The sequence below is a fragment of the Pygocentrus nattereri genome, chromosome 3, assembly GCF_015220715.1.
Source record: "Pygocentrus nattereri isolate fPygNat1 chromosome 3, fPygNat1.pri, whole genome shotgun sequence".
Classification (NCBI taxonomy): Eukaryota; Metazoa; Chordata; class Actinopteri; order Characiformes; family Serrasalmidae; genus Pygocentrus; species Pygocentrus nattereri.
In genome coordinates, this window is record NC_051213.1 from 10,139,871 (window position 1) to 10,165,498 (window position 25,628).

At 41.5% G+C, this 25,628-nt stretch overlaps 1 protein-coding gene across 1 annotated transcript in view; it reads right to left on the reverse strand.

Moving 5' to 3' along the window:
• The window catches only part of adarb2 (adenosine deaminase RNA specific B2 (inactive)), a 272,282-nt gene that overhangs the window by 94,757 nt on the left and 151,897 nt on the right, over nucleotides 1-25,628 (reverse strand). The window contains exons 2-3 of the mRNA XM_017704998.2: nucleotides 17,151-17,240; nucleotides 13,895-14,799 (exon numbers count right to left, since the gene is read on the reverse strand). Coding sequence (XP_017560487.1) covers nucleotides 13,895-14,799; nucleotides 17,151-17,240 — 995 coding nt within the window. The remainder of the gene's footprint in view (nucleotides 1-13,894; nucleotides 14,800-17,150; nucleotides 17,241-25,628) is intronic.

Below are 25,628 nucleotides of genomic sequence, written 5' to 3' on the forward strand. Positions count from 1 at the left end.
GCAACAGGGAGCCTCAGGCTGATCCTGCAGCTCCACTGTCCTGCAGAGCTCTGCTCCAACTCTAATCTAACACACCTGTTCCAGCTAATCAAGATCTTCAAGAGCATCTGAATATTAGAGCCAGGTGTGATAGATTGGAGATGAACCTGAACTCTACAGGAGGGGAGTTATTCTGGAGCAGGGTACAGCATTTCTTATCTTTGGGCCTCTGAGCCCTAAAGAACATGTATTTCGATGTTATTTTGTTTAGTCACATTATTCATTTTGTTTTCCATTAAACTATAAAACTACATTTACTATAATGCACAGTGGAGGTAAATTTACTTGCATGCATGCTTATACTAGGTTTCAATAACAATATCTAAACACAAACATGTCCAGAAAACATCTCAGTTTCAACCAAACCTTCATGTGAAGCTGCATAAAGTCTGCTTCATTGATTTTACACTCATGCTATGAGGTAATAGCATTAGCTACATTATAGTTAATGGGAGCTGACACCAATTAGCATTGTGCAATCTGCTTGCCTACACCTCACACTTGCCTCAAAGGTCTTAAGTAATCTCAAACAGATTTACTTGTGTGGTTTTTGATGCTCTATGACAAGTTATCTATAAAAATGCACAAAAGTACGGAAACATTTCAACGTCAAGACCTTTATTACTGATGTTATTAGGTTTGTGTTGTATGAAAGGATACTTTCTGCTACCATCTTTGGGGGCAGTCGTGGGCTGGAGGTTAGGGATCTGGCCTTGTAACCGGAAGGTTGCCGGTTCGATCCCCCGGGCCGACAGTCCATGAATGAGGTGTCCTTGAACAAGACACCTAACCCCCAACTGCTCCCCGGGTGCCGTGGATAGGGCTGCCCACTGCTCGCTCGGAGCAAGTGTGCTCACTGCCCCCTAGTGTGTGTGTTCACTGTGTATGTGGTGTTTCACTTTATGGACGGGTTAAATGCAGAGGTGGAATTTCCCCGGTTGTGGGATCAAAAAAGTATCACTTAACTTAACTTTAGATATACACTAAAATAGATCAGAGACTATTGCATGACCACTAATTTGGGGAAAAGTGATGCAAAATTAGCTTGCACTTGTACACTTACCCTCATGTAGTGTTCAAATTACAGTGGAGCAAGTAAAAAAAGACTCAACCCCCTTGAAAAACATAAAATCTGAAGTTTGCGTGAATTCATTAGTTTAGTCAGCAAGACCTAAATTCAGATTTTATGTATAATGTTTGTGGGGTGATCTGATAAATGTAACCGGATGTTATTTGATCTCTCATGGTATCTCTAGATTGTGTGATTGCAATTTTTTCATGCCTACAAAGTTCAGTCTTAGAAGTTGGTTGCATTTTTAGCCTCCCACAATCCTCATAATCCAAAACTCATTCAGTGATGTTGAGGTCTGGACTCTGGGGTGGTGAGTTAATTGTTCTGAGAACATCAGCAGCTCCTTTGTCTAAATTCTTCCTGCTGTCCATTTCCTTTTTTTCTTTACAGCTACACATCCTTTCAGATCCGCAGTGTCATCTTGTCACATTAGAGCTGGATTTTCACCTATTAAAGAGGAAAGCTTTAGGTGCTCTATGACTGATGGCAACTGATTTTTGACTGATCTTTGATTTTAGTGGCTTACCAGGTCTTGCATGATGACTCCCATTTTCTTCACTTGTTATAATCATTTTTTCTTCTTAATTACTTAAACAAATGGATCTTATACCTAACCTACTCAGGAAGTTATTCATTTTTCTGCTGAGAATTAATAACTTGAATTTAATGGATGTTTGGACTGGAAATTAAAGAAATAAAGGCTCTTTTAAACAGTACTATATTTCTAATCCTCATTCTTGTTCTGGAACCGGGCCTGCTTTACCTCCTGCCTCACTGAGGTAACCCCTCCCCCGATGTACACACTCATACAGATGCAAAGCTTACGATTTATCCATGCCCATTTGGCGCCCCAGTGTCTATGAACCAGTAATGAACCTGATTACACTGCTAATGAAGTGAGCATCGCATTGGGAGGTAATTCTGAACAGGCCCTCTGCCCACAGGAGACTGTCAGGTTAGAGATGAAGAGCCACCCTGTGTGTGTGTGTGTGTGTGTGTGTGTGTGTGTGTGTGTGTGTGTGTGTGTGTGTGTGTGTGTGTGTGTGTGCGCACTCTATATAGACACACAAGGGATATGTTCACCAATTTTGTCATTTTCAGCCTAATCTAAAACAAATGGCTGCTGGGTCTCGAGAGGTGATTCAACATAACCTACATTTAGACTCTTTCTCCTGAGTCAGGAATTTCAGTTTGGTGTGCAAATATATGTGTGTGTGTGTGTGTGTGTGTGTGTGTGTGTGTATGCTGAAACAGCCGCTGACAGAGTGGAACAGATTTACCATTCTTATAGGTCATCTTTTGCATAGAGGATGAGCCACTTCATAATGATTTTAACCTTTCCATGTACAAAGTGCTGCCATTAACCACAGAAACATTATTGCAGGGTTGCCCTCGGTGAACAGGCCAAACCACTAAAAACAAAAGGAAAGGAAACAGGAGGAAGGAACCAACAGGACGTTCTGCGGGTAGTTCTGTGGGCCTATACTATTCAGAGCCCAAATCTGTCAAGTGGAAAATGTCTCGATTTCTGATTAGTAAATGTCTGAGGAACAGCACCTGAAGAAAACTAGCACTAGTGTCCTCTCAAAACTGACTAAACAGCTGTTCTTGACTGGCTAAAGCCTCATCCATGCATACCTGTAAAACCTTTTTTCTTCTGTTTTGAAAAAATCCTTGTCTATAACAACAGATGCTAAAACTCTATGTGAAACACCTCAAAAAGAATGTTAGGCCTCATTCACCAATGTCTTTTAAAAGCGTTCTTGAGAAAGGTCCTAAGTCATATTCATGATGTGTTCTTAAGCCACAAGCATTGTTAACACTTTTGTGCTCTTGAGTGTGTATAGATTCTGTTCTTACCTAAGAACAAATCCCAAATAAAAAAACGCTGGTGAGTATCAGAATCTTTGTGAAAATTTTGTAAGTGGGTTTTAAGAAGAAATTTCTTATTAAGAACGGTTGGTGAATGAGGCCTAATGTGCAATGACACAAAGGATGGCTAGAAAGCCAAAGCCAAGATTTTCTAATAAAGTAACGATGCTGTGTTGCAATACAGTAGGCTTGTGTGACTTAATGTAGGCTGACAGAGCTCTGTACCCAGAGAATCAAAGTCTGATTTCTGCTAGAAAATAAAAGCTGCCAACAATCCATCACTGAGGTGTCCTTGAGCAAGACACCTAACCCCCAACTGCTCCCTGGGCGCTGTGGATAGGGTTGCCCACTGCTCCGGGCAAGTGTGCTCACTGCCCCCTAGTGTGTGTGCATTCACTAGTGTGTATGTGTATTTCACTTCACGGATGGGTGGAATTTCCCTGTTTGTGGCATTAAAAAATCCCTTACCCTTTATCTCCAAATGGTAACTTTACAGGAGAAGGAAAAAACATACTTTACTTTTAATGTAAATCAAAGGAACCAGAATTTTTTCCAAGTCTGGGCTGTTTCTTTTGGTCCATTCACCATGAAATGTACATACAATGTAAAGGACAATAGGTATTTTCAAATTATGCCAAAAACTTAAAAACATCAAAAATAGAGATACAAGGTTTTGTTCCGACAGCAGCAATATATATATATATATATATATATATATATATATATATATATATATATACACATGGTTTGTGATATGGTTATCAAAAAAACTACTGCGTAATAACTAGAGGTTGTTCACTGTGCCAAGGCCATATCAGTGTCCCAGAAACATTGGCCCAGTTCTGATCAGACTGAGTTTCTTGATCTTTTCACTCTACTTCAATAAGCAGCAACATGGTTAACAGCATTATATCAATGTCTCCAAAAGGCTGCATTTAAGCCTGTTCACACTAAAACACAATGAGTTTGCATAAATCTCCACTCTAATTTTTTCCAAAATCTTTTTCAGTGAGCTACAATTCCATATCCACAAAAAATGTCTTCAAAAATATCTAGATACATATGAAAAGGGCTTAGCCTCTGGCAGCTGACTAACTGCATTTATTTCTTTCTTTGTAAATGTACTGATTTATTTATTTTTACTTGTTATAGTTATAACTAGTCATAGTTTAAGCTGCATATATTTCTGCAACTGAAAGTTGCATCTTATGTTAAGCATCACTTTATTTTACTAAAAATGTTCATGTGTATAAAATAAATAAATACATGGATAAATAAAACAACACAGAAGTAACACACATATACCTAAGCTGAAAAACCCTTATGCATTTTAGGGATTTAAAGATGATTCCAATAAGGTGGAATGTGCAATTGGCTTTTTATTAACCACAATACAACTTATGAATATGACATCACATATTCTCTTTCTGCAGGCCCTGTAGTGGACAAGGTATAAATTGAAAATCAACTCTGACATTCTTAATTCATATAATGCAATGTAAAAATTTCCTCCATAAACCTCGGCCCTCTGTGTTTTGACTCTGTGTTGAGCTGCTAATGAGCAATGAAGGGGTGAAAAAGGAAGGCTGAGAACCTCCTGCTTTGTTTTGTACTAAAAACAAAGATTAATGTATATTAAATTTAAGATTCCAGTGTCTATAGTCCATATATATATATATATATATATATATATATATATATATATATATATATATTATATACACACACACACACACACACACTTACAGGCCGCTTCAATTGCTTGTTAACACAAACAAACTTGCTGAAGTGCAGGCCGAGCATCAGAACGGGGAAGAAAGGGGATTTAAGGGACTTTGAACGTGGCGTGGTTGTTGGTGCCAGACGGGCTGGTCTGAGTATTTCAGAAACTGCTGATCTACTGGGATTTTCGCACACAACACCATCTCTAGGGTTTACAGAGAACGGTCCAAAAAGAGGAAATATCCAGTGAGCGGCAGTTGCGTGGACGAAAATGCCTTGTTGATGTGAGAGGTCAGAGGAGAATGGGCAGACTGGTTCGAGATGATAGAAAGGCAACAGCCCAGTGGATCCATCCTGCGTTGTATCAACGGTTCAGGCTGGTGGTGGTGGTGTAATGGTGTGGGGATGTTTCCTTGGCACACTTTGGGCTCCTTAGTATCAATTGAGCACTGTTTAAATGCCGCAGCCTACCTGAGTATTGTTGCTGACCATGTCCATCCCTTTATAACCACAGCGTACCCATCTTCTGATGGCTACTTCCATCAGGATAATGTATCATGTCACAAAGCTCATATCATCTCAAACTGGTTTCTTGAACATGACAATGAGTACACTGTACTCCAATGGCCTCCACAGTCACCAGATTTCATTCCAATTTGCACCTTTGGGATGTGGTAGAACGGGAGATTCACATCATAGATGTGCAGCCGACAAATCTGCAGCAACTGTGTGATGCTATCATGTCAATATGGACTTCCAACGCCTTGTTGAAAGTATGCCATGAAGAATTAACACTAGCATGAGAGATTTCAGGATCCTCAGGACATCACCCCTCATTCTTGCCAGCAATTAGCAGGACCATAAGTCAACCTTTATTGACAGTTCTGAGGGCAAAAGAGGGTCTAACCTTTTACTAGCACCTAATGTATGAATGGTGTACCTAATAAAATGGCAGGCGAGTGTATATATATATATATATATATATATATATATATATATATATATATATATATATATATATATACACACACACACACACACACACACACACACACATATATATATATAATTTGTTTTCCCCTTCCTGATGGGAAAGGAGTTTATTTGACATTTAGAAATATAAAGCCTTTTGATCGACTATGAAAATCTTTAGTTGGTGACAGAGCAGCTCTGCTATTGCATTTGAGCAGAAAAGCACCTCAGAGACTGGCTATTGGCGCAGCTGAACTGGTCCCCTCATAATGTGTTCCTTTCACACCTCTCTCTCTATCTCTCTCTCTCTCCCCCACAAACTGGCTTCCCTGCCATCTCTAATTTGTTGTGGCAGTATTAATTAATGATTTTTGCTTCATGGCTGTTAAGGGGTTTATATCAAGTGTGATTAAGTCAAACGGTTAGGAAAAAAAAAAGAAGAAGGAAAATAAATGTGCAAATGGCAGGTTGGTGGACAGGGTCACCTTCACGTGTGTGAAAACGCTCTTAATTCACTGCACCGGGGAAATTACCATGGTAGATTAAACGGAGGCCATGTGCTCTGTTTGTGTCCATACATCAAACGGGCAGCACAATACAGTGCAACAGCCGGAGGAACACAGTGCAGGACATAGCGCCTCCGTTAGTCATTCCACTGCTGTTGGGAAGGAAAGTTCCGAGGCTTGGGACCAGGGTAGCAAAGTACAAAATCCCTCGCCAAACATTTGGGGCATTTTTAAGCACTTGGGATTTTTCTTGCTTCTTCTTGCTTTGAAAATAATGAATTAAACCCCCCTCAGGCTTCAGGTCTTTCTCATAATAACATCCCTCCGCTGAATAACTACCATCCCCTGTATTTCAGCACATTAAGCAGACTGAAATTGGCCCAAGTGCCCTCCGTCCTCTCGCTCTCTGCCCCATTATAGCACCCTAATTGGTATTCTGCGTCGTGCAGCAGGCATTTCCTTATTCAAATGGTCTGTGGACCAAGGTCGGCGGTGCTGGGACACGCGGGCCACGGCCTCCGGAGCTACAGCGCCGTCCTTCAGCGTCCCGCTCCGCTTCCCTCGCCTTAGCTGGCCCAGCGCGTCGACTTGGCAACGCTGCAGATCTTTGTCACGGTGCAGAGAGATTAAGTGGCCAATCAACCTCGGAGTGCTGGGTAATCATTCCACCACGCAGTGTGGCCAGAAACTCTCCATGAGGGATCAAGCCCTGCCTCACAGAGATTTCTGACAGCAGGGAGTGAATCCACTCACCACATGCCAGCATTACTCTTGTCCTGGGATCAGAATTCAACTGGGAAAACACATGTACGTATGAACAGCGGAGAGATCTGATGCCAGATCAAATGCAATACAGGCAGCACTGAACTAAGCTTAGGACATCTACAGTCATTACTGCATTACAAAAAATTATGTATTGTCAAGTGAACTTAATTCTTAATTCGATCTTAATATGTGTAACATTTTTTATACTGAGATGGTTGTGGACTTATTATAAGGTTATTTATATTACTATACTGGCAGATAATTTGGCTTGTTTTAAGCACATTTCTTTGATAATTTTCTTTTATTTGATAAAACGACTTAAACAAGTAAAAATGTTTGGAAATAAGGTGAATAATCTTAAAAGAAGCTTATAACAATCTCAATTGGAGAAACATCAGATATTTTGGATAGATTTAGATGATTTTACTTATATTATGGTTTTACATGATTATATGATTTTACTATTTTTTGCAGTGTGTCATTTTATTACACTATTTAGATGTAATTTCATATTTATGCAATGCCTTGCAGGACAAAACCTACTGTATTATTAGTGCAGGACAAAGCTATTTGTCACAGATGTTATTGTTGTCATTTTGCTATACATGTAAAATGCAATTGCATACTTATTATAATGTAGTTACATAATTTTTCATAGTTGCTTTGATTTACTTTTAGTATCAACAGGTTTGAGTCTGAACTAATGACTATCAGCTGCTTTGGGTGTCAAACAACAACTAAATAATTAAATGAATGATTTTTCTATCAAAAACAACTAATCTTTGTGTACAACAACAACAACAACAACGTTAATACATCCTCGGCTACTTACAAAAACACAACTTTATGTTTGAAACTTCTCAATTCAATCTGAGAAATAATTCATATAAAATTATGCATTTTTCTTAAAGCTGGTAATAAATGCCTTCACTAATCACTAATTAGTGAATTTGGCTACTTTAAGGTTCAATCATTGCTGACACAGGCGTTCAGCTTGTATAGTTTTCATAGAAAAGCAGTGCTAATAGAGCAGAACAGTCTGGAGAAGCTACACATGAGCCTAAGGTCACTATGCCCAATGCCAAGCATCAGCTAGAGGGATATAAAGCCCCCCAGCACTGGGCTGTGCAGCAGTGGAACCGTGTTCTCTGGAGTGATGGAGTTCCACCCAATACCTTTGGCTATTGATATGATTCACAGTGATCCAGAAGTGATAATCCAACACCAGAACCTGACCTCACTAATGCTCATGTACCTGAATGCAATCAAATCCTCATAGCAATGTGCCAACATCTAGTGTAAAACCTCTCAGAAGAGTAGAGGCTGTTACTGCAGCAAAGAGGGACACACTCCCTATTAATATCCTTCATTACAGACGAAACGCTGAATCAGCAGAAATCTGAACTTTTAGGCCATTTTCTCAGACTCAGATCAAGCCTCGGTCTAGAGTAAAAAAGAAGTTAGTCCAAGGCTTGGCTTTATCTGTGTACCTTTACCTTAAATATATGATGATGTTTGACTTACAAGTAAAACTACATTCAGACTGGATGTTATTCTTTCCTAATAGCACTGTTCTGAGTTAATCCTTAAATGGTGTAAAAAGGTGATTATTTCTATCATTTTACCTGTTCTTTCTGTTAGTGCTGTGATTTCTGAACACTGTTATTGTGTTCATTTGACATGCAAACTTTGTGGCGTGACAAAAGCAAAAACCAGAGGTTGCTCACAGAAAGCTTCACTTCTATTCACTGAAGTTGATTAAATAATTTTATCATTGGCAGTGAGGCCAGTCATGCAGTCTAACTCCTCTGGCAGCAGATTTAAATGAGTAGTTTTCTTTTTTGGGGGGCCTTGTACAGGGTCCATCAGATTCATGTGGTTAAAGTGAATAACATGGATGAACTAAAAGGTTTGACTAGGCTAATACTGCTACAGAGGCATTTATGAATTTGAACATTTGTATTATGGAGATTTGTTCCAGTAAGCAAAAAAAAAAAAAAAAAAGAGAGAGAGAGAGAGAGAGAGAGAGAGAGAGAGACGGTGATTTAAAGGCTCAGAGGTGTGGATAGTGTGGTATGCAGTTTGGATGAGGGTTCAATTTTTCATTTAGTGCAGTGAGAGAGGTTGAGCCTCACAGTTATTGTTCACGTTTGCCTGAGGCGGCTCATACCGACACACACTGGACCCTCTAAACACACACACACACACACCACCAGCTGCACCAAAATCACACATTCCCCTCCAGACACACACACACCTTCATTTCTCAGCAAAGGTGACCTCTCTCTCTCTCTCTCTCTCTCTCTCTCTCTCTCTCTCTCTCTCTCTCTCAGAGAAAGAGAGCCAGGCAGGGAGGGAGGGGGAGAAAGAGAGAGAGAGGGAGGAGGAGAAAGAGAGAGAGACATTGAGAGAGAGAGAGGAAGAGAAAGAAAGAGAAAGAATGATCAGAGTGTAACACTGGTGATGTTGAGAGTGTATCATTGGTGTTGTTAAGAATAAAATGCTGTTAATGTTAATAGTGTAATGTTAGTGATGTTGCATGTAACAGTGACATCATTGGTGGTGTTGGGAGTGTAACTTTGATGTTGAGAGTGTAGTGTTGGTTATATTGAGTGTAACTATGATGTTGAGAGTGTAGTGTTGGTTATATTGAGTGTAACTTTGATGTTGAGAGTGTAGTGTTGGTTATATTGAGTGTAACTTTGATGTTGAGAGTGTAGTGTTGGTTATATTGAGTGTATCATAGGTGGTGTTGGGAGTGTAACTATGATGTTGAGAGTGTAGTGTTGGTTATATTGAGTGTATCATCGGTGGTGTTGGGAGTGTAACTTTGATGTTGAGAGTGTAGTGTTGATTATATTGAGTGTAACTTTGATGTTGAGAGTGTAGCGTTGGTTATATTGCGTGTATCATAGGTGGTGTTGGGAGTGTAACTTTGATGTTGAGAGTGTAGCGTTGATTATATTGAGTGTAACTTTGATGTTGAGAGTGTAACGTTGGTGATGTTGAGAGTGAGAAATTGTGCATTCTGAGAGTCCAACATTGTGATGCTAAGAATGTAACATGGCTGCTGTTGAGAGTGTAACATTGATGATGTCAAGGCTGTAACATTGTTGATGTTGAGTGTAACGTTTGCGATGTTCACAGTGTTACAGTGCGGGGGGTGGGGGGGTGGGGGGTGTAGTCTGAGAGTGTGTTTGCCCTTCACTGTATCAGAGCGAGTGAAGGAGTGAACAGCAGACTGCAGCCTGACTTTCAAGAATTTCCACGAGCGATCGTCTTTCTGGAACTAAACTGGTGGGGCAAATCCTCTTAAAATCCTTTTAGACAGCGTGAAGAGGGGGAGAAAGGGGAAGTTTCTCACAGGCAAACATGTGCAGGTTGTTTGGATGATGTTGAGGCAGAGGAAGGACAACATTTTTCTGTCTGCTCCCGGCAGGCAAGGGGTGGAATATTAACACAACATCAGCCTGTTCAACACCTCATACACATACATATGTGCACAGCCGAAGAATTGTACTAGAGATTAACCCTTAGAAGTCAGGCTTTTACAATGTTTTTTCTCTGCAGTATTTAAATGTAATCACACAATTCCATGATAAATTACACAGCAGAGCAATTAAATACATTTACAGTCAATCTGTTTTTATACATTTACATTTGATTTAAAAGTAAAGTAATAAAACTTGACTGATTTGCGTATTTAATTCTTGGCTGATTTACATATTTAATTGCAGTAGCCTGTAATTCCATTCACTATTTTTGCTGTATGATGAAGTGAATGAAAGTAGTCCTGTCTATCTCAATTACTGTTGCTATGTCAATCAAACTGTAGGCCATATGTGGGCCAATTTCAATTAAATTATGAATCCTGGGAAGCCTGTTAACATTAAACAATTCATGGAAAAAAAAGTTTTCAGCAATTACATGCACAGATTTTCATATCTCATAAAGAGGACGGTTGAGCTAAGAAAGCTGCCCCTTCAGATGAGCTAAAGCTAACACTGGAGCTAGTCAAAGCAATGTTACATGCTGAGGAGGTACACATCTTTTGGTAAACTTTAAAGAAACAACAGAACTGATGCTGTGTGTACGAGTGCATCAGTGTTCAACTTTTCTCACAAATGTGTAATTTAACATTAGACATATTAAAATGTGCATTAGCAGGTATAGCATCTCAGATAGTTTACCTTAGAGCCTGTTATTAGGTCTTTCACCTCGTTATGCCAAGACTTTTTGGCTTTCAAAAGGACATAAAAATACCACCCCCCTCCAGCTGACCAGATAGCATGTGTTTAAATCAGATTTCCCATATTTAGACCAAATTACTGCCAGCTGCATTCTCACTGCAGATTTCCTGTTAGGAGTTTTGCTGAAGTAAGTAGTATTTAGAGACACTGATGATTGGCTGAGAGGCATGTCAGTCATTATTTTACAAACAACTAGGATTAGAGATTGTAGCACCTATTACAATCACATTTACAAAGAGAAAAATGGCCAATGGACATAATAGTGGCCCAAAACTCTCAGCCATTGACTCCAACATCTGAAAGTGCTTATGCAGATGAAAGAAACATGAATATGAAAGATTACTACAGAATACTCTTCATTGTAGATCTAGTTAGCTCATATTCAACGGAGCACTAGGCAGTTCCTTTCCTATTCAGGGACACACTGACATTGATGTTGAAAAATCCCTCCTAGAGGTTTTTAGCAAAACACTATTTCCCAAGCCTGATTGCGGTTTCCATATTTGATTAAATAAGAGGGCAATGGGTTGGAGGTTTGTTTGTCGATTTGCTCTTTTGCTTTTCCATCTCCTTTGGGCAACAGATTGAATTAATGTTTATAGACACTACGATGCCACACATGAGGAAACAAGAGATCGTGCAAATTTTCAATACGTTTGCAATTATAGCTCTATAAACATAGAGCGAGGGGCAGGGGGAAAAATAATAATAAAAAATACATTTTTTTTTTGGAGCATCGCTGTTTTCTCCCGTGTCATTGGCACAGGGACAATGATAATTTCCCTCATTTGTGCTCTTTTTCCATGTGAATAGATCAGTGAGCAGATTCTGTTTACCTCTGGACCTTTCTCTTTCCCACATATCCACACATACACAGGCCTGGGTTTACTTTAGATATGTCACCCTCCTCTGCCCAAAGTAAATGTTAAAGCTTGTGTGCTAACACAAAAGGCTCTTAACTCCAGCCTGGGGACCCACCACCCTGCACTGTTTAAAATTTTCCCTGTCCGGGAACATCTCATCCAGCTCATGAAGAGCACCACAACTAACTGATGAGCTGGATCAGGTGTTTTGAGGGGGGGTAGTTGTAATAGTGCAGAGCATTGCACTGAGAAAAGTAATGCACTGGATTTACTTCATTCACTAATTTTCAAATGAATAAAGTATTAAAAAATGCCAAAAAATGTGTATATACACCTGCTCACCCAACGTTCCTCTGAAATCAAAGATAGTGAGCTTATAAGGGCCTAATAGTGAGTTTATGTCACTTTTCACAACATGACATAATATGTCCTATAAAATAAAGTCAATTTTATTGCCATATGAGACCTTAACCTGAGGTCATAGACAGTTGATCCATTCAGAAACACTGTTATGAAACATCACTCACAAGTAATGCAGCTTATAAAGCCTCATAAGGCTTAATTATAAAGGCCTTATATAGGAGGTTCTATGAACAATCGCTTTAGTTTCAGGACATTAACATCTTTCCTAGAACTGATCCATTTTAACTAGGCTTCTATCTCATAAATTCCAATACTTGGAAAAAATGCTTCATAACAGTGGAACCATCCAAAAAGTTTAAGGGCCTTTTTGTTAATGCAATGTCATTTACTTCATAAAACATCTTGTGGATACTGATATAAGAATTTCTCATTTGTATTTTAAATACATTTTTAAAAATTCTTGTGCATGTATTATGAAGTATAAAGTTAGCCATCAAGGAAAATGTTGCCCAGGTTTGGAGTTGAGATGCATTGTGTGGACATAAGCCCCTCCCACAGCTCCTCTCTAGGCCAGACATCAGATACCAACTAAGTTTCAGCATCTGTCACATAGACAAAGTTGGAGTTTTGATTTGGAATATATGTTTTCTTTATGTGCGCATACATACCTTTTGACCTGGGCATTGACATGAGCAATCACCAAGACAACTAACATTGCAAAGTTATATTCCATGGCGCTTCTGCTTTGTATCAGAGGTAACAGCTTCATCTGTAACTCATGTTCCAGCTTTAGTAATTAAACATTTGTGTTTTAAACAAGCTAGGAATTGTCAGTTGGCTAAATATGAACAGAAAACATGAAGCTGCGCTGCAAGAAGAAGCAATGAGCATTAAGAAAACAGCCATACCAAATATTCTTCCCTATTCTAACTATTGTAGCAGTTTCAATAATAAAAAGATATTATGGGAAGGTTTCCTAGGCAGCCTTCCACCCGATGACTGCTGGGATAGGCTCCAGCACCCCCCCGCGACCCTGACGGAGAAGCGGCTTGGAAAATGGATGGATGGATGGATGGATGGATGGATGGATGGATGGATGGATGGATGGTTTCCTAGGCATGGATTAAACCTAGTCCAATGGTAATGCAAAATCTTGTTTAGTCTAGTCTTAGTTTTAACCTACCTCTGAGAAACTGTCCTTTAATTCTTTTTACATTGTATTCTTTTCAGCTATGCTCATTTTAAATCCAGAATTTAGCTCTGGCCAGCAGGACGTGTAGTGCAATACTTCACCTATGATCTGTCCTGCCCTTTCCCTTGCCTACTATTATCCCCTCCCCATTAATTAAGTCTTGGACAGGCGTTCCGCATCTCAGCAGTCATGCTGTTTCGGCTATTATGGTAGCCTGTATGGAGCATGGTGTCTGCCAGCAACCTGGGACAGGCTGGGCTTGGCTTGGCACAGCTCACCTGGGGTAAATGAGGGCACTTGATCCTGCTGGGCCTGTGGGCTGCTCGCGCCTCAGGGGTCTGCCGGATGTTGAAGAGTGCCTGCAGGGCGCTGAGTGCTGCCCGCCTCTTGGCCAGCTTCTTACTGCGTCCTGAACCCTCAAAAATTCGTCCGTCGACCCGCACGGCCATGATGAAACTGCGGCCCCTGCCCTGGTTGCTCTGGGACAGGCAGGCGTAGCGCAGGCCTGGCCGCAGGTTGTTCAGCAGCACCACTGGGCTTGGGGGTGGAGCCTCAGGAGCTGGGTTGCCCTGCCTGGCTTGCACCACCATAAGGTCCAGCGTGTGGCGCAGCCGGAGGGCGCTAGAGAGTAACTCCGATTCGGCAGAGCGGCAACCGTCTGGCTCAAAGCCTTTGAAAAGTGTTTCAGGGAAGTCTGCCTGGTCAGAAGTAAAGTCTGCCGATGGGTCAGACAAGCCACCCATGGCCAAATGAGCCTGAGAGGCATTAGGGAACTGGACGAATGATCTAAGGGCCAGCTCGGCTGCCCGCATCTTGGCCTTTTTCTTGGTGGGGCCAGTGCCCTCAAATGTAAGTCCATTGACCTCCACAGCAATGGAGAACAGTGGGGCATGAACTGGGCCGGTCTGGGAGACGGTTCGGTACTGCAAGCCTGGTCGAAGCTCGTTTAGCTGAACCAGGGCATTCTTGGGTGCATCAGACCAAGGCAGCTTTCTGTAACACAGCCGCAGCCTGCACGGCCGCCCATTGTTGTCTTCCTCCAGTGGCCGCTTGCGTTTCAGACTAGACGTGCTGCCTCGGGATGAATCAGAAAGAAAGAGAGGCTGGCGGTCTGATGGGACGATGGTGCAGTCCTCAAGGTTTCCGAAGTTGCGGTTCTCTTTGACCTCTGCACTGCTGGTACCTGATTAAAACACAGAAAAAAATGTGTCAGCCAACACGTCTGGTGTCTGAGGTTTGCTTCTTTGAGTTCTGTAGTTTTATTCTTTACTAATGTAGTTAAGTAATAAGTGTATTCCCCACCTACTAGCATTGTGCAAAACTCAAGTGTTGCGTAGATAAAACCAGTGGTGGCAGCAATCTTCAAGTCTGAATTTTATTTGTAGTTCTGTCTATTCTTTTACAGATGTCAGTAGGTCACACTAGTGTAAACAGCCACATAAAGTCTTTTAGAGATGAATTAAAACTTTACATGATCTGAGGCAAGTTGTTGATCCAGGCGTGCAGTGTGCACAATGCTTTCTAAAGCGTATATGCTTTCATTATATTTTAGCTACACCATGTATACATTATATTTTAGCATGAACATTGTTAAATCAGAGATATAGAATATACATTCATGAAAAGTTCACCTTTTTTCTTAGACATTTGTTTTTATTTTAATGGATGCTACTGTTGTCATTATTCTTATGGTCAAATATTGTATCTTAGAGTAATTAATTCAATTACAGTAAAAGGCAGTATTTCTAAGCAATCAAAAAAACTGTTGTCATTGTCATGTAATTCACGAACATACTCTTACTGTTAATTAACAGGATGTTGTACTGTTTTTTTGTTGTTTTACAGATTTTTTAGTGTAGATTAGGTCTTACTCAGTAATTGATTGTGCAATTACTAAGTAATTATTAAGTAATTACTAAATAAGTATCATTAGTAAATATTTACTCACTAACTGCCAATGAACTGATAAGTGTGTTTAATAACATTAAGATGTAACTTACTAGTACTTGTGTGTTAGTCCTGTCTCATTCATTCATTGATTTTTTTTATTTATTGTTGATCTGACATCATTACATTTTTACCATAGAGTTACCAACAAAGTTGTCTTGGATGATCAACTAGCAGGTAAAATTTCTAACATTTTTGCCAAACTGTCCCCTTAATACCCCAGAGTTTTCAAGTTGCTTGTTAGCATAGAAGTAGCATGATTGCACCATGCTCTCAAAAGGTTCAAATGCAGATCAGTCTTTTCAGGAGCATCTGCAGGCCTAGGCTAAGCAGGGTCAGGAGTCACCGGCTGAAGTTGGACTGTAAACTGGCCTGATGTCTCCATTTCCTTTCAGCACTGCGCTCTAATCTCTGATCTCATGATCAGCATAAAAACCTGCCAGCTGATACACAATCATATGATAATGAAAAAAGAAGAGAGAGAGAGAGAGAGAAAAAAATCCAGTCTCATCTGCTCCGATGCAGCTCCTGAAAGTTCCCTGCGAGGGAGGCTATCTTATTTAAGTGTTTTAAAATCCGAGGACAAATCCTCTCAAATGGGGCATTATCTGCTAAATCGCCCCGTAATCTGCCACAAAATTGGCTTGGGATCCATGCTTAAAGTGGGTGCGATTTGTTCCCTGTATTCAATGCAAAGCAGCAATCCCTTTTGTAATGGAGGGGAGCAGTGACTGTTCCAGAGTTTCAGGGAGTGTGGAGAAAAAAAAATAAGGCCTATTTCACACTGAGGCTTTCTAGGCTTTATGGCCACCCGTGCAGTGTTTCGCTCTTCTAATGCAAATCCATCATATTTTACACAACAGCACAACTGGAATAACACTGAAAATGCTATTATATTCTAGTATATTGTAGTGGTGTAGCACTCAAGGCCAATCTCAGTCTCTGGTTCCTGCCCAGATAGCAGACAGTTTTGGGCCGATTCTGGCTTTCCTGTGTGAGACTTTGACTACTGGGTAGATGTCAGGCATGCAGGCCAGAATAGGACCAGATCCTGGACAGCTTCATACAATTTTGCCTTGTGTCTACATTTGTAGGACAATTCTGGCATGAATATTGCAGACAAACAATGTAGTTGGGCCAGACTAAGACCAGATTTGGGCCATATCCTTATACATGTTCTACTCACTATACAGCATGTTGGCCAGTTTCAGTGATCAGCTTAATGTAGTTCCTCCATCTAAAGTAACTAGAAACTGGCATTTTTTCTATAATTATTGAATATCAACAAAACCTCCCTCCAAATAGAATAAAACAGCCCATACTATACATATTTAATAAAAGCTGCTTTATTATTTATTAATATACTGAAAATTTTTTAATTGGGTCTTGGCTTTTTCTCTGTCTCCTCACTCCTGGCCTGGTGTGTCCAGGTATCAGTCCTGACTCTGACTTGCCTTTAGTAGTCTTGACTACACTTGACTTATTGTGCCACAACTAATAGTTATGTGACAAATGCACACCTAGTCATCAATCACAGTCATAGTAATAGACAAAGAGTTGCCTGTGGTTTATCTTTATGGGACTCACTTAAAGTGTCTTCGTCTTCTGTGCTGCCTGGACCTGGGCTCATGTACTTGAAGGGGACGATCAGGGCAGACAGCATGCTACTCACTTTTTCTGAAAAACACACACAGATACACATATAGGGAATAAAGTCTCAGATGAATGTATTCTGAATTCTGAGTCAGCAAACTCTACTGAGGATTCATGCTACATGTTCAAAAACCAAAAGTTTTTTTGGGGTTTAAGAAAGGCGTAATATCAACACTTTTACGGCAACTTAGGAACTTTAAATAAGAAAAAGTGTCTAGTGACGATTATTACTGTTAACAATAAAGGTTAAAGCTGTTTCTGAGCATTTGGGGGCTCTAAGCAGCCTCTACTTGAGGGCAGTGGATCTCCACCCACCCTACACTGGATCTTCAGTGAATAAAATAGTTGAAAACTAAACCATAAACACTCAACGGCAGAGAATGTGTTGGATACGGTACTATATATAGATCCTTTTTGAAAAGGGTTTTTTATAGCACCAAAAAGTGTCACAAGCTTGTCACAATAGTAGAACCCTTTTTGATGCTATACAGAACACTTTTCAAAAAGGTTCTTTATAGAACCATTTACCACACCTTCTCCTTCAGTCTGAAGAACACTTTCATGATGCAAATCACACTTTAATCATGCAAAAGGTCCTTTGAGTGTGTATGGTTCTATATAGAACCATTTTCTTTATTCAAGGACCTTTGAAGAACCAACTTTTTTGAGTGTGTAGGTTTATTATTTTGGAAGAATTAAAAAGAAACATTTTAAAATGAAAAAAAAAAAAAATTAACTAAAAACAATTGAGAAACAGAATTTTTAATCAACTGAAAGACAGTATGTCAGTCCTGAAAGGCAGTCTGTCAGTCTGCCCATAGTCTGCCCATAAACGTGTCCAGCTTGGACAGGGTTTTACACACCATACCTTTAAAAATAGATCTATTTTAAAGTAGACATTAATCTGAACCAAGCATCTTGCTTCTGAGAAAGTGGTGAAGACCCTTTTAACTAGTTTAAATTCCCTGTCGCAGGAGTTATGGTGTGTGCATGTCCACGCTGACCATCAGGGTGCACAACCCGAGCTTCCTGTGCGCTCCTGTGTTTTCTATAACTTTATAAAAGATCTATGAAGGCTTCCTTTATTGCTGGATGTGCTGTAAGTGAGCTAATATAGAGCAAAGCTCGGCTCAGTAAGAGCACATCATTCATTTCTTCAGAGTAATGATAAAATGTGACTGATGTGTGACTTATACTCCTATTTTCATGCTCTCATGTTTAACCAGGTAGTTTGTGAACGTCCCCTTCAAACTACATAAGAGTATACATGTTGTTTTCTTTGTGTCATCATGGCATTTGTACACGAAATAAATGAAATATATTGAGAAATTGTTATTAGAGGAGTATAAATCCCCCCAGCAGGTAGAACAATAGGTTTAATTAGCCAAGTTTCTGTATCAGCCTTAAAGAGTTACGGAAAAACGTATTAATATTGGTGTTGGAGAGGAAAGTGCTAACATGCCATTTGTAGTAGAGACACAGACCTCTGGGCTGAGTTCAGTTTTTAGCAGCAGTTCAGGAGGTTAGCTTAGGTACTGCTGAGCCAAAGGGAGCTGACAGACTCCTTCTCTTCACTCGGTGGTGTGTGGGTGTGTGTGTGTGTGTGTGTGTGTGTGTGTGTGTTGTTTACACTGAAGGCTCCTATTAGGGACATGAACCGTTCTGCAAAGTTGAGGGCAGAGTGAGAGAGCCTGACAGTGGAGCTGGGCTCCATAATTACATCCTTGCTTGCCCCTCCATGGACTAATGATCAATAGCTCTAAAGACCCAACAAGAGAGAGGGAGAGGATGAACAGGGATAAGGCTGGAGAGAGAGGAAGAGGGCTAGAGGAGATACACTCAAACAGACTCTCTCTCTGCCTTATCATCATTTCCACAGCCCACAGTAAGACACAAGGCTGCTTTTGCAAACCTGATTACCATCGACAGAACAGGGATGCACAATGATTTTGGGATCATATTGGGATCTGCAACATTTGCTAAAAATATATATATCGCATTGAACAAATGATTACATTCGGCTAATATTTTAAACATGCTTACACTTCAGAAGAAGAGCAGAAGAGCAAGGTGACGCTTGTTAAGGTGACGCTTGGATAAATGCGCTAAATATCTTTCATATATTTTATTAATTGCGTTGTATTTGTAAACCCAAAGATAAAAGTCGTGTATCTACATTTTTGTTGATGGTGCAAAATGGTTTAGAATGAAATCTTCTTACACAAACTTACATCAAGCACTTAGAACATGCTTCCATTTTTCTGTACATTTACTCTTTTTTAGATATAAGGGTTTGTTTTTGACAGTGATTGTATGTTACATTCCTCAGTGAGGCTAATTCAGGTGACTCTAGCCCAATTTTTAGAAATGTATATGGATCAGCATCAGTAGATATAATGCTGGGAAGTATTTGCCCCCTCCTGATTTTCTCTATTTCTGCATATTTGGTCACTCTTCAGATACTCATACATGTAATATAAGACAAGGAAAACATGGGAAAACACAAATCATAGTTTTGAAACATCTACATTGCTCATGCAAAAAAAAAAAAAAACAACCTTTTCTACAACCCCAATTCCAAAAAAGTTGGGACGCTGTGTAAAATGTAAATAAATGTAAATGAAAAGAGAATGCAATGATTTGCTAATATCATAGACCCATATTTTGCTCACAATAGAACATGGAACACATATCAGATGTTGAAAGTGAGACATTTTAACATTTCATTAAAAAAAAAAAAAAAAACATGAACTCATTTAGAACTTGATGGCAGCAAGGCATCTTAAAGAAATTGGGACAGGGCCGTGTCTCTGAATCTTTTGATGACATTATGTATTGTAGATGGTGGGACATTCAAAGTCTTCACAATTGTACACTGAAGAACATTTTTCTGAAATTGTCACACAATTTTTAGACAATTTTTAGTTTTTTGCAGATTGGTGAGCCCCTTCCCATCTTTGCTCCTGAGAGACTCTGCCTCTCTGAAATGCTCTTTTTATGCCTAGTCATGTGAATTAGTTGCAAATTGCTCCTCCAGCTGTATTTTTATTAGTACCACTTACTTTCCAGCCTTTTGTTGCCCCTGTCCCAACTTTCTGAGATGTGTTGCTGCCATGAATTTATAAATGTCTATGTTTAGATAAAATGTTAAAATGTCTCACTTTCAACAAATATGTTCTATTGCGAGTAAAATATGGGTCTATGATATTAGCAAATGAATGCATTCTGTTTTTATTTACATTTATTTACATTTTACACAGCATCCCAACTTTTTTGAAATTGGGGCTGTACTTAATAACCGGTTGTGCCACCTTTAACAGCAACTGCTAGAACCAAATGCTTCTCATAACTGGATGTCAGTCATTCACAACACTGAAGAAATTATGTTGCCTCTTCTTTGCAGAATTACTTTGGTTTGTTTACAATTGAGGGGTTTTGAGCATGAACTGCCCATTGTTTGATTCCTGCCAGAACATCTCAACGGGGTTATTTTCCACTATTGAGCCATTCAGTGGTGGACTTGCTTTGTGATTCAAATTGTTGTTTTGCTGCATAACCCAACTGCGCTTCAGATCATGGACTGATGAGTGGACTGGTGGAACCCTATCAACTGTGGCAAATCGTACAGTACATCATGCCATCACACTACCACCACCATGTCTGACTGCTGGTTTGATGTTTTTACTGTGGATGCTTTACACCAGATGTAACGTCTACACAGTTCCACTTTTGACTCATCATTTTGCAGAACATGATCTCAGAAGGCTTGGGGGTCTTCAAACTGTTTGATTTTGGTACATGTGACACTGGCCTTCATGTTCATCTTGGTTAGCTGTGATTTATGCCTTGCATCTCTCCCACTTTCACTGTGTAAAGGCAGCTTTAGTTGTCTCTTTACTCTTGTCTGGCAACTCAAGTCGCCTTTTTAATTGTTTATATTAAATTTAGAAGAGCTGAAATAATTAAGTGTGACAAATATAGAAAATAGAAGAAATCAGGAGGGGACAGCTACTTTTTCATGGCGCAGTGTGTGTAAAAATATCAGAAAATGGCCAAATATACAATTTCCAGATTGGTCCAATCGTAATAAAAAAAAAGCAAAAATATTAGAATATTAGCTTTTTTTCTAATTTCCTCATTACATCATTTACCTAATTTCATTCTCCACACAGACATTTGGTGGGTGGCTGAAAGTACTTGTTCCCCAGAGAAACTGTACATATTTTAAGAAAATATGGAACACTTGAATGCTGGTGATGACATTAAATGCTTGTACACTCAACAAGAAAACCATGTAAAATGAATTTCAAAAAGGCATTTCATCCTCTATTAATAAAACATTTCGATGTGGTATTTCTGAAAGCCTTTGAGACTTGGGCTAAGTTTCAGCATCAAACGCTGAAGAAAGCGACAAATCCTTAAGAATGTGGGTTTCAGCTTTGTGTGTGTGCATGTATGTGTGTACAATCTTCCACAGGCCTAAAAGAGTCTTTAATGTATTTTTTATCATCCTGTTGTGCCTAAGGTCCTCACCACCCACTCCAGCCATTCTGTCTAGTGTGCTGTAAGCCTGTTGAAGTGAGCGGGGGTCCATGCAGCAGCACATGCCCTCAACCTGCAGCTACCTGAGATGCCCTGTGTTCAACTACACTAACTACAGAGTGAACACAGCACAGGAGGATCAGGAAGAGCTTCCAGAAACCACCAGTGTAAACTTGTAAGTTTCTTCATGACTCAATTTGATGGGTTATTTTCTCATGATTCAGAGATATTTTTAAAAATACATGGAATGCACAAATGTGACTTCTATAAAACCAGCAGAGGAATACAGACAATTAAAACAGCACACTAACAACTCTGTGCATCTATTATTTCTTACATTTATTCCTTTTATTTCACTAAATTACATTTTTATTGATTTTATCCTTATCTGCTCTGTTACTTGATGAGTTATTACATTGTAATTTTAACTGTTTATTGATTTAACAGTTTATTGGTACCGTCTTATTATTCAATTTTACTATTATTATTTTCATTAAGTAATTATAAAATTTGATTTCTTATTTTACTGTACAACCTTATTGTATTACTCGGCTACATTGTAAATGGGGGTCTCCCTCAATGTATTCCAAGCTTAAATAAAGGTTGATTGATTGATTGATATTACCAGGAAAAAAAAAACTGAGAGAATTACGCAAAAGTCTCAACAACTAAATTAGTAGAATTTATTCTCAAGCCCCTCTCCATGGATCACCACCTTATCGTGGTGGAGAGGTTTGTGTGCTTGAAGGACCCTAGGAGCTATGTTGTCTGGAGCAAAAGCTCCTGGTAGGGTCTCCCATGGCAAACTGGTCCTAGGTGACAGGCCAGACAAAGTGTGATCCATAACCACCCCTATGAGGACAACAAAGCAGGACTCGTGTACCCTGCCCGGATCAGGGTTACCGGGGCCCCACCCTGGAGCCAGGCCTGGGGGAGGGGCTCGCCAGCGAGCGTCTGGTGGCCGGGCATTCACTCATGGTGCCCGGCCGGGCCCAGCCCGAAGGAGCTACATGAGTCCCCCCTCCCATCGACCCACCACCGATGGGAGGGGCAGTAGTAGGGGTGCGGTGCATTGTGGATCGGGCAGTGTCCGAAGGCGTGGGCCTTGGCGTTCTGATCCTCGGTTGCTGAAACTGGCTTTTGGAACTTGGAACGTTACCTCACTGGCGGGGAAGGAGCCTGAGTTGGTGCGCGAGGTCGAGAGATACCGGCTAGATATAGTCGGGCTCACCTCAACACACAGCTTGGGCTCTGGGTCCAATCTCCTTGAGAGGGGCTGGACTTTTTTCTTTTCTGGAGTTGCCCATGGTGAGAGGCGGCGGGCAGGTGTGGGCTTTCTCATAGCCCCTCGACTCGGCGCCTGTATGTTGGGGTTTTCCCCGGTGGACGAGAGGGTAGCTTCCCTACGCCTTCGGGTTGGGGAACGGGTCCTGACTGTTGTCTGTGCTTATGCACCGAACAGCAGTTCAGAATACCCAGCCTTCATAGAGTCCTTGGAAGGGGTGCTTGAAAGTGCTCCTCCTGGAGACTCGATTGTCCTACTGGGGGACTTCAACGCTCACGTGGGCAACGACAGTAAGACCTGGAGGGGTGTGATTGGGAGGAATGGCCTCTCTGATCTGAACCCGAGTGGTGTTCAGTTTTTGGACTTCTGTGCAAACCACAGTTTGTCCATAACGAACACCATGTTTGAACACAAGGATGTCCATAAGTGCACATGGCACCAGGACACCCTAGGCCGCAGTTCAATGATTGACTTTGTAGTCGTGTCAGCGGACTTGCGGCCATGTGTACTGGACACTCGGGTAAAGAGAGGAGCTGAGCTGTCAACTGATCACCACCTGGTGGTGAGTTGGATCAGGTGGTGGGGGAAGATGCCAGTCAGACCAGGCAAACCCAAACGTATAGTGAGGGTTTGCTGGGAACGTCTGGCAGAAGAACCTGTCAGATTGATCTTCAATTCACACCTCCGTCAGAACTTTGACCAGATATCGGGGGAGGTGGGGGACATTGACTCAGAATGGGCCATGTTCCGCTCCTCCATTGTTGAAGCGGCTGACTGTAGCTGTGGTCGCAAGGTAGTTGGTGCCTGTCGGGGCGGTAATCCTCGAACCCGGTGGTGGACACCCCAGGTGAGAGATGCCGTCAAGCTGAAGAAGGAGTCCTACCGGACATGGTTGGCCTGTAGGACACCAGAGGCAGCTGGCAGGTATCGACAGGCCAAGCGATCTGCGGCTTCAGTCGTTGCCAAGGCAAAAACCCGGGTGTGGGAAGAGTTCGGTGAGGCCTTGGAAAGTGACTTTAAGTCGGCTCCGAAAAGATTCTGGCAAACCGTCAGGCGACTCAGAAGGGGAAAGCAGTGTGCCACTAGCACTGTATATAGTGGAGATGGTGTGCTGCTGACTTCGACTGAAGACGTCATTGGGCGGTGGAAGGAATACTTTGAGGACCTTCTCAATCCCACCAACATGTTCTCCAGTGAGGAGGCAGAGTCTGGGGACACGGGAATAGGCTTGTCCATTACTGAGGCCGAAGTCGCTAAGGTAGTTAAAAAGCTCCTTGGCGGCAGGGCTGCAGGGGTGGATGAGATCCGTCCCGAGTTCCTCAAGGCTCTGGATGTTGTGGGGCTGTCTTGGCTGACACGCCTTTTCAACATTGCATGGACATCGGGGGTGGTGCCACTTGATTGGCAGACTGGGGTGGTGGTGCCTCTTTTTAAAAAGGGGGACCGGAGGGTGTGTTCCAACTACAGGGGAATCACACTCCTCAGCCTCCCTGGTAAGGTCTATGCAAGGGTACTGGAGAAGAGAGTCCGGCTTATAGTCGAACCTCGGATTCAGGAGGAGCAGTGCGGGTTCCGCCCTGGTCGTGGAACACTGGACCAACTCTTTACCCTCTCCAGGATTCTCGAGGGTTCATGGGAGTTTGCCCAACCAGTCCACATGTGCTTTGTGGATTTGGAGAAGGCATTCGACTGTGTTCCCCGGGGTATTCTGTGGGAGGTGCTTCGGGAGTACGGGGTACATGGCTCTTTGCTACGAGCCATTCAGGCCCTGTACAAACAAAGCAGGAGCTTGGTTCGCATGGCCGGCAGTAAGTCAGACTTTTTCCCAGTGAGAGTTGGACTCCATCAGGGCTGCCCTTTGTCACCGATTCTATTCATAATTTTTATGGATAGAATTTCTAGGCGCAGTCAGGGGATGGAGGGTGTCCGGTTTGGTGACCTCAGGGTCACATCGCTGCTGTTTGCAGATGATGTGGTCCTATTGGGGACATCAGGCCGTGAACTTCAGCTTTCACTGGATCGGTTTGCAGCCGAGTGTGAAGCGGCCGGGATGAGGATCAGTACCTCCAAATCCGAGGCCATGATTCTCACGCGGGAAAGGGTGGAGAGCCCTCTCTGGGTCGGGGATGAGCTCTTGCCTCAAGTGGAGGAGTTTAAGTATCTTGGGGTCTTGTTCACGAGTGATGGTACAAGGGAGCGGGAGATTGACAGGCGGATTGGTGCTGGGTCAGCAGTGATGCGGGCTCTTTACCGGTCTGTTGTGGTAAAGAAAGAGCTGAGCCATAAGGCAAGGCTCTCGATTTACTGGTCGATCTATGTTCCCACCCTCACCTATGGTCATGAGCTTTGGGTAATGACCGAAAGAACGAGATCGCGAATACAAGCGGCTGAAATGAGTTTCCTCCGCAGGGTGGCTGGACTCTCCCTTAGAGATAGGGTGAGAAGTTCGGTCATCCGGGAGGGACTCGGAGTAGAGCCGCTGCTTCTTCACGTCGAGAGGAGCCAGTTGAGGTGGTTCGGGCATCTTGTTAGGATGCCTCCTGGACGCCTCCCTTGGGAGGTGTCACAGGCAAGTCCACCGGGGA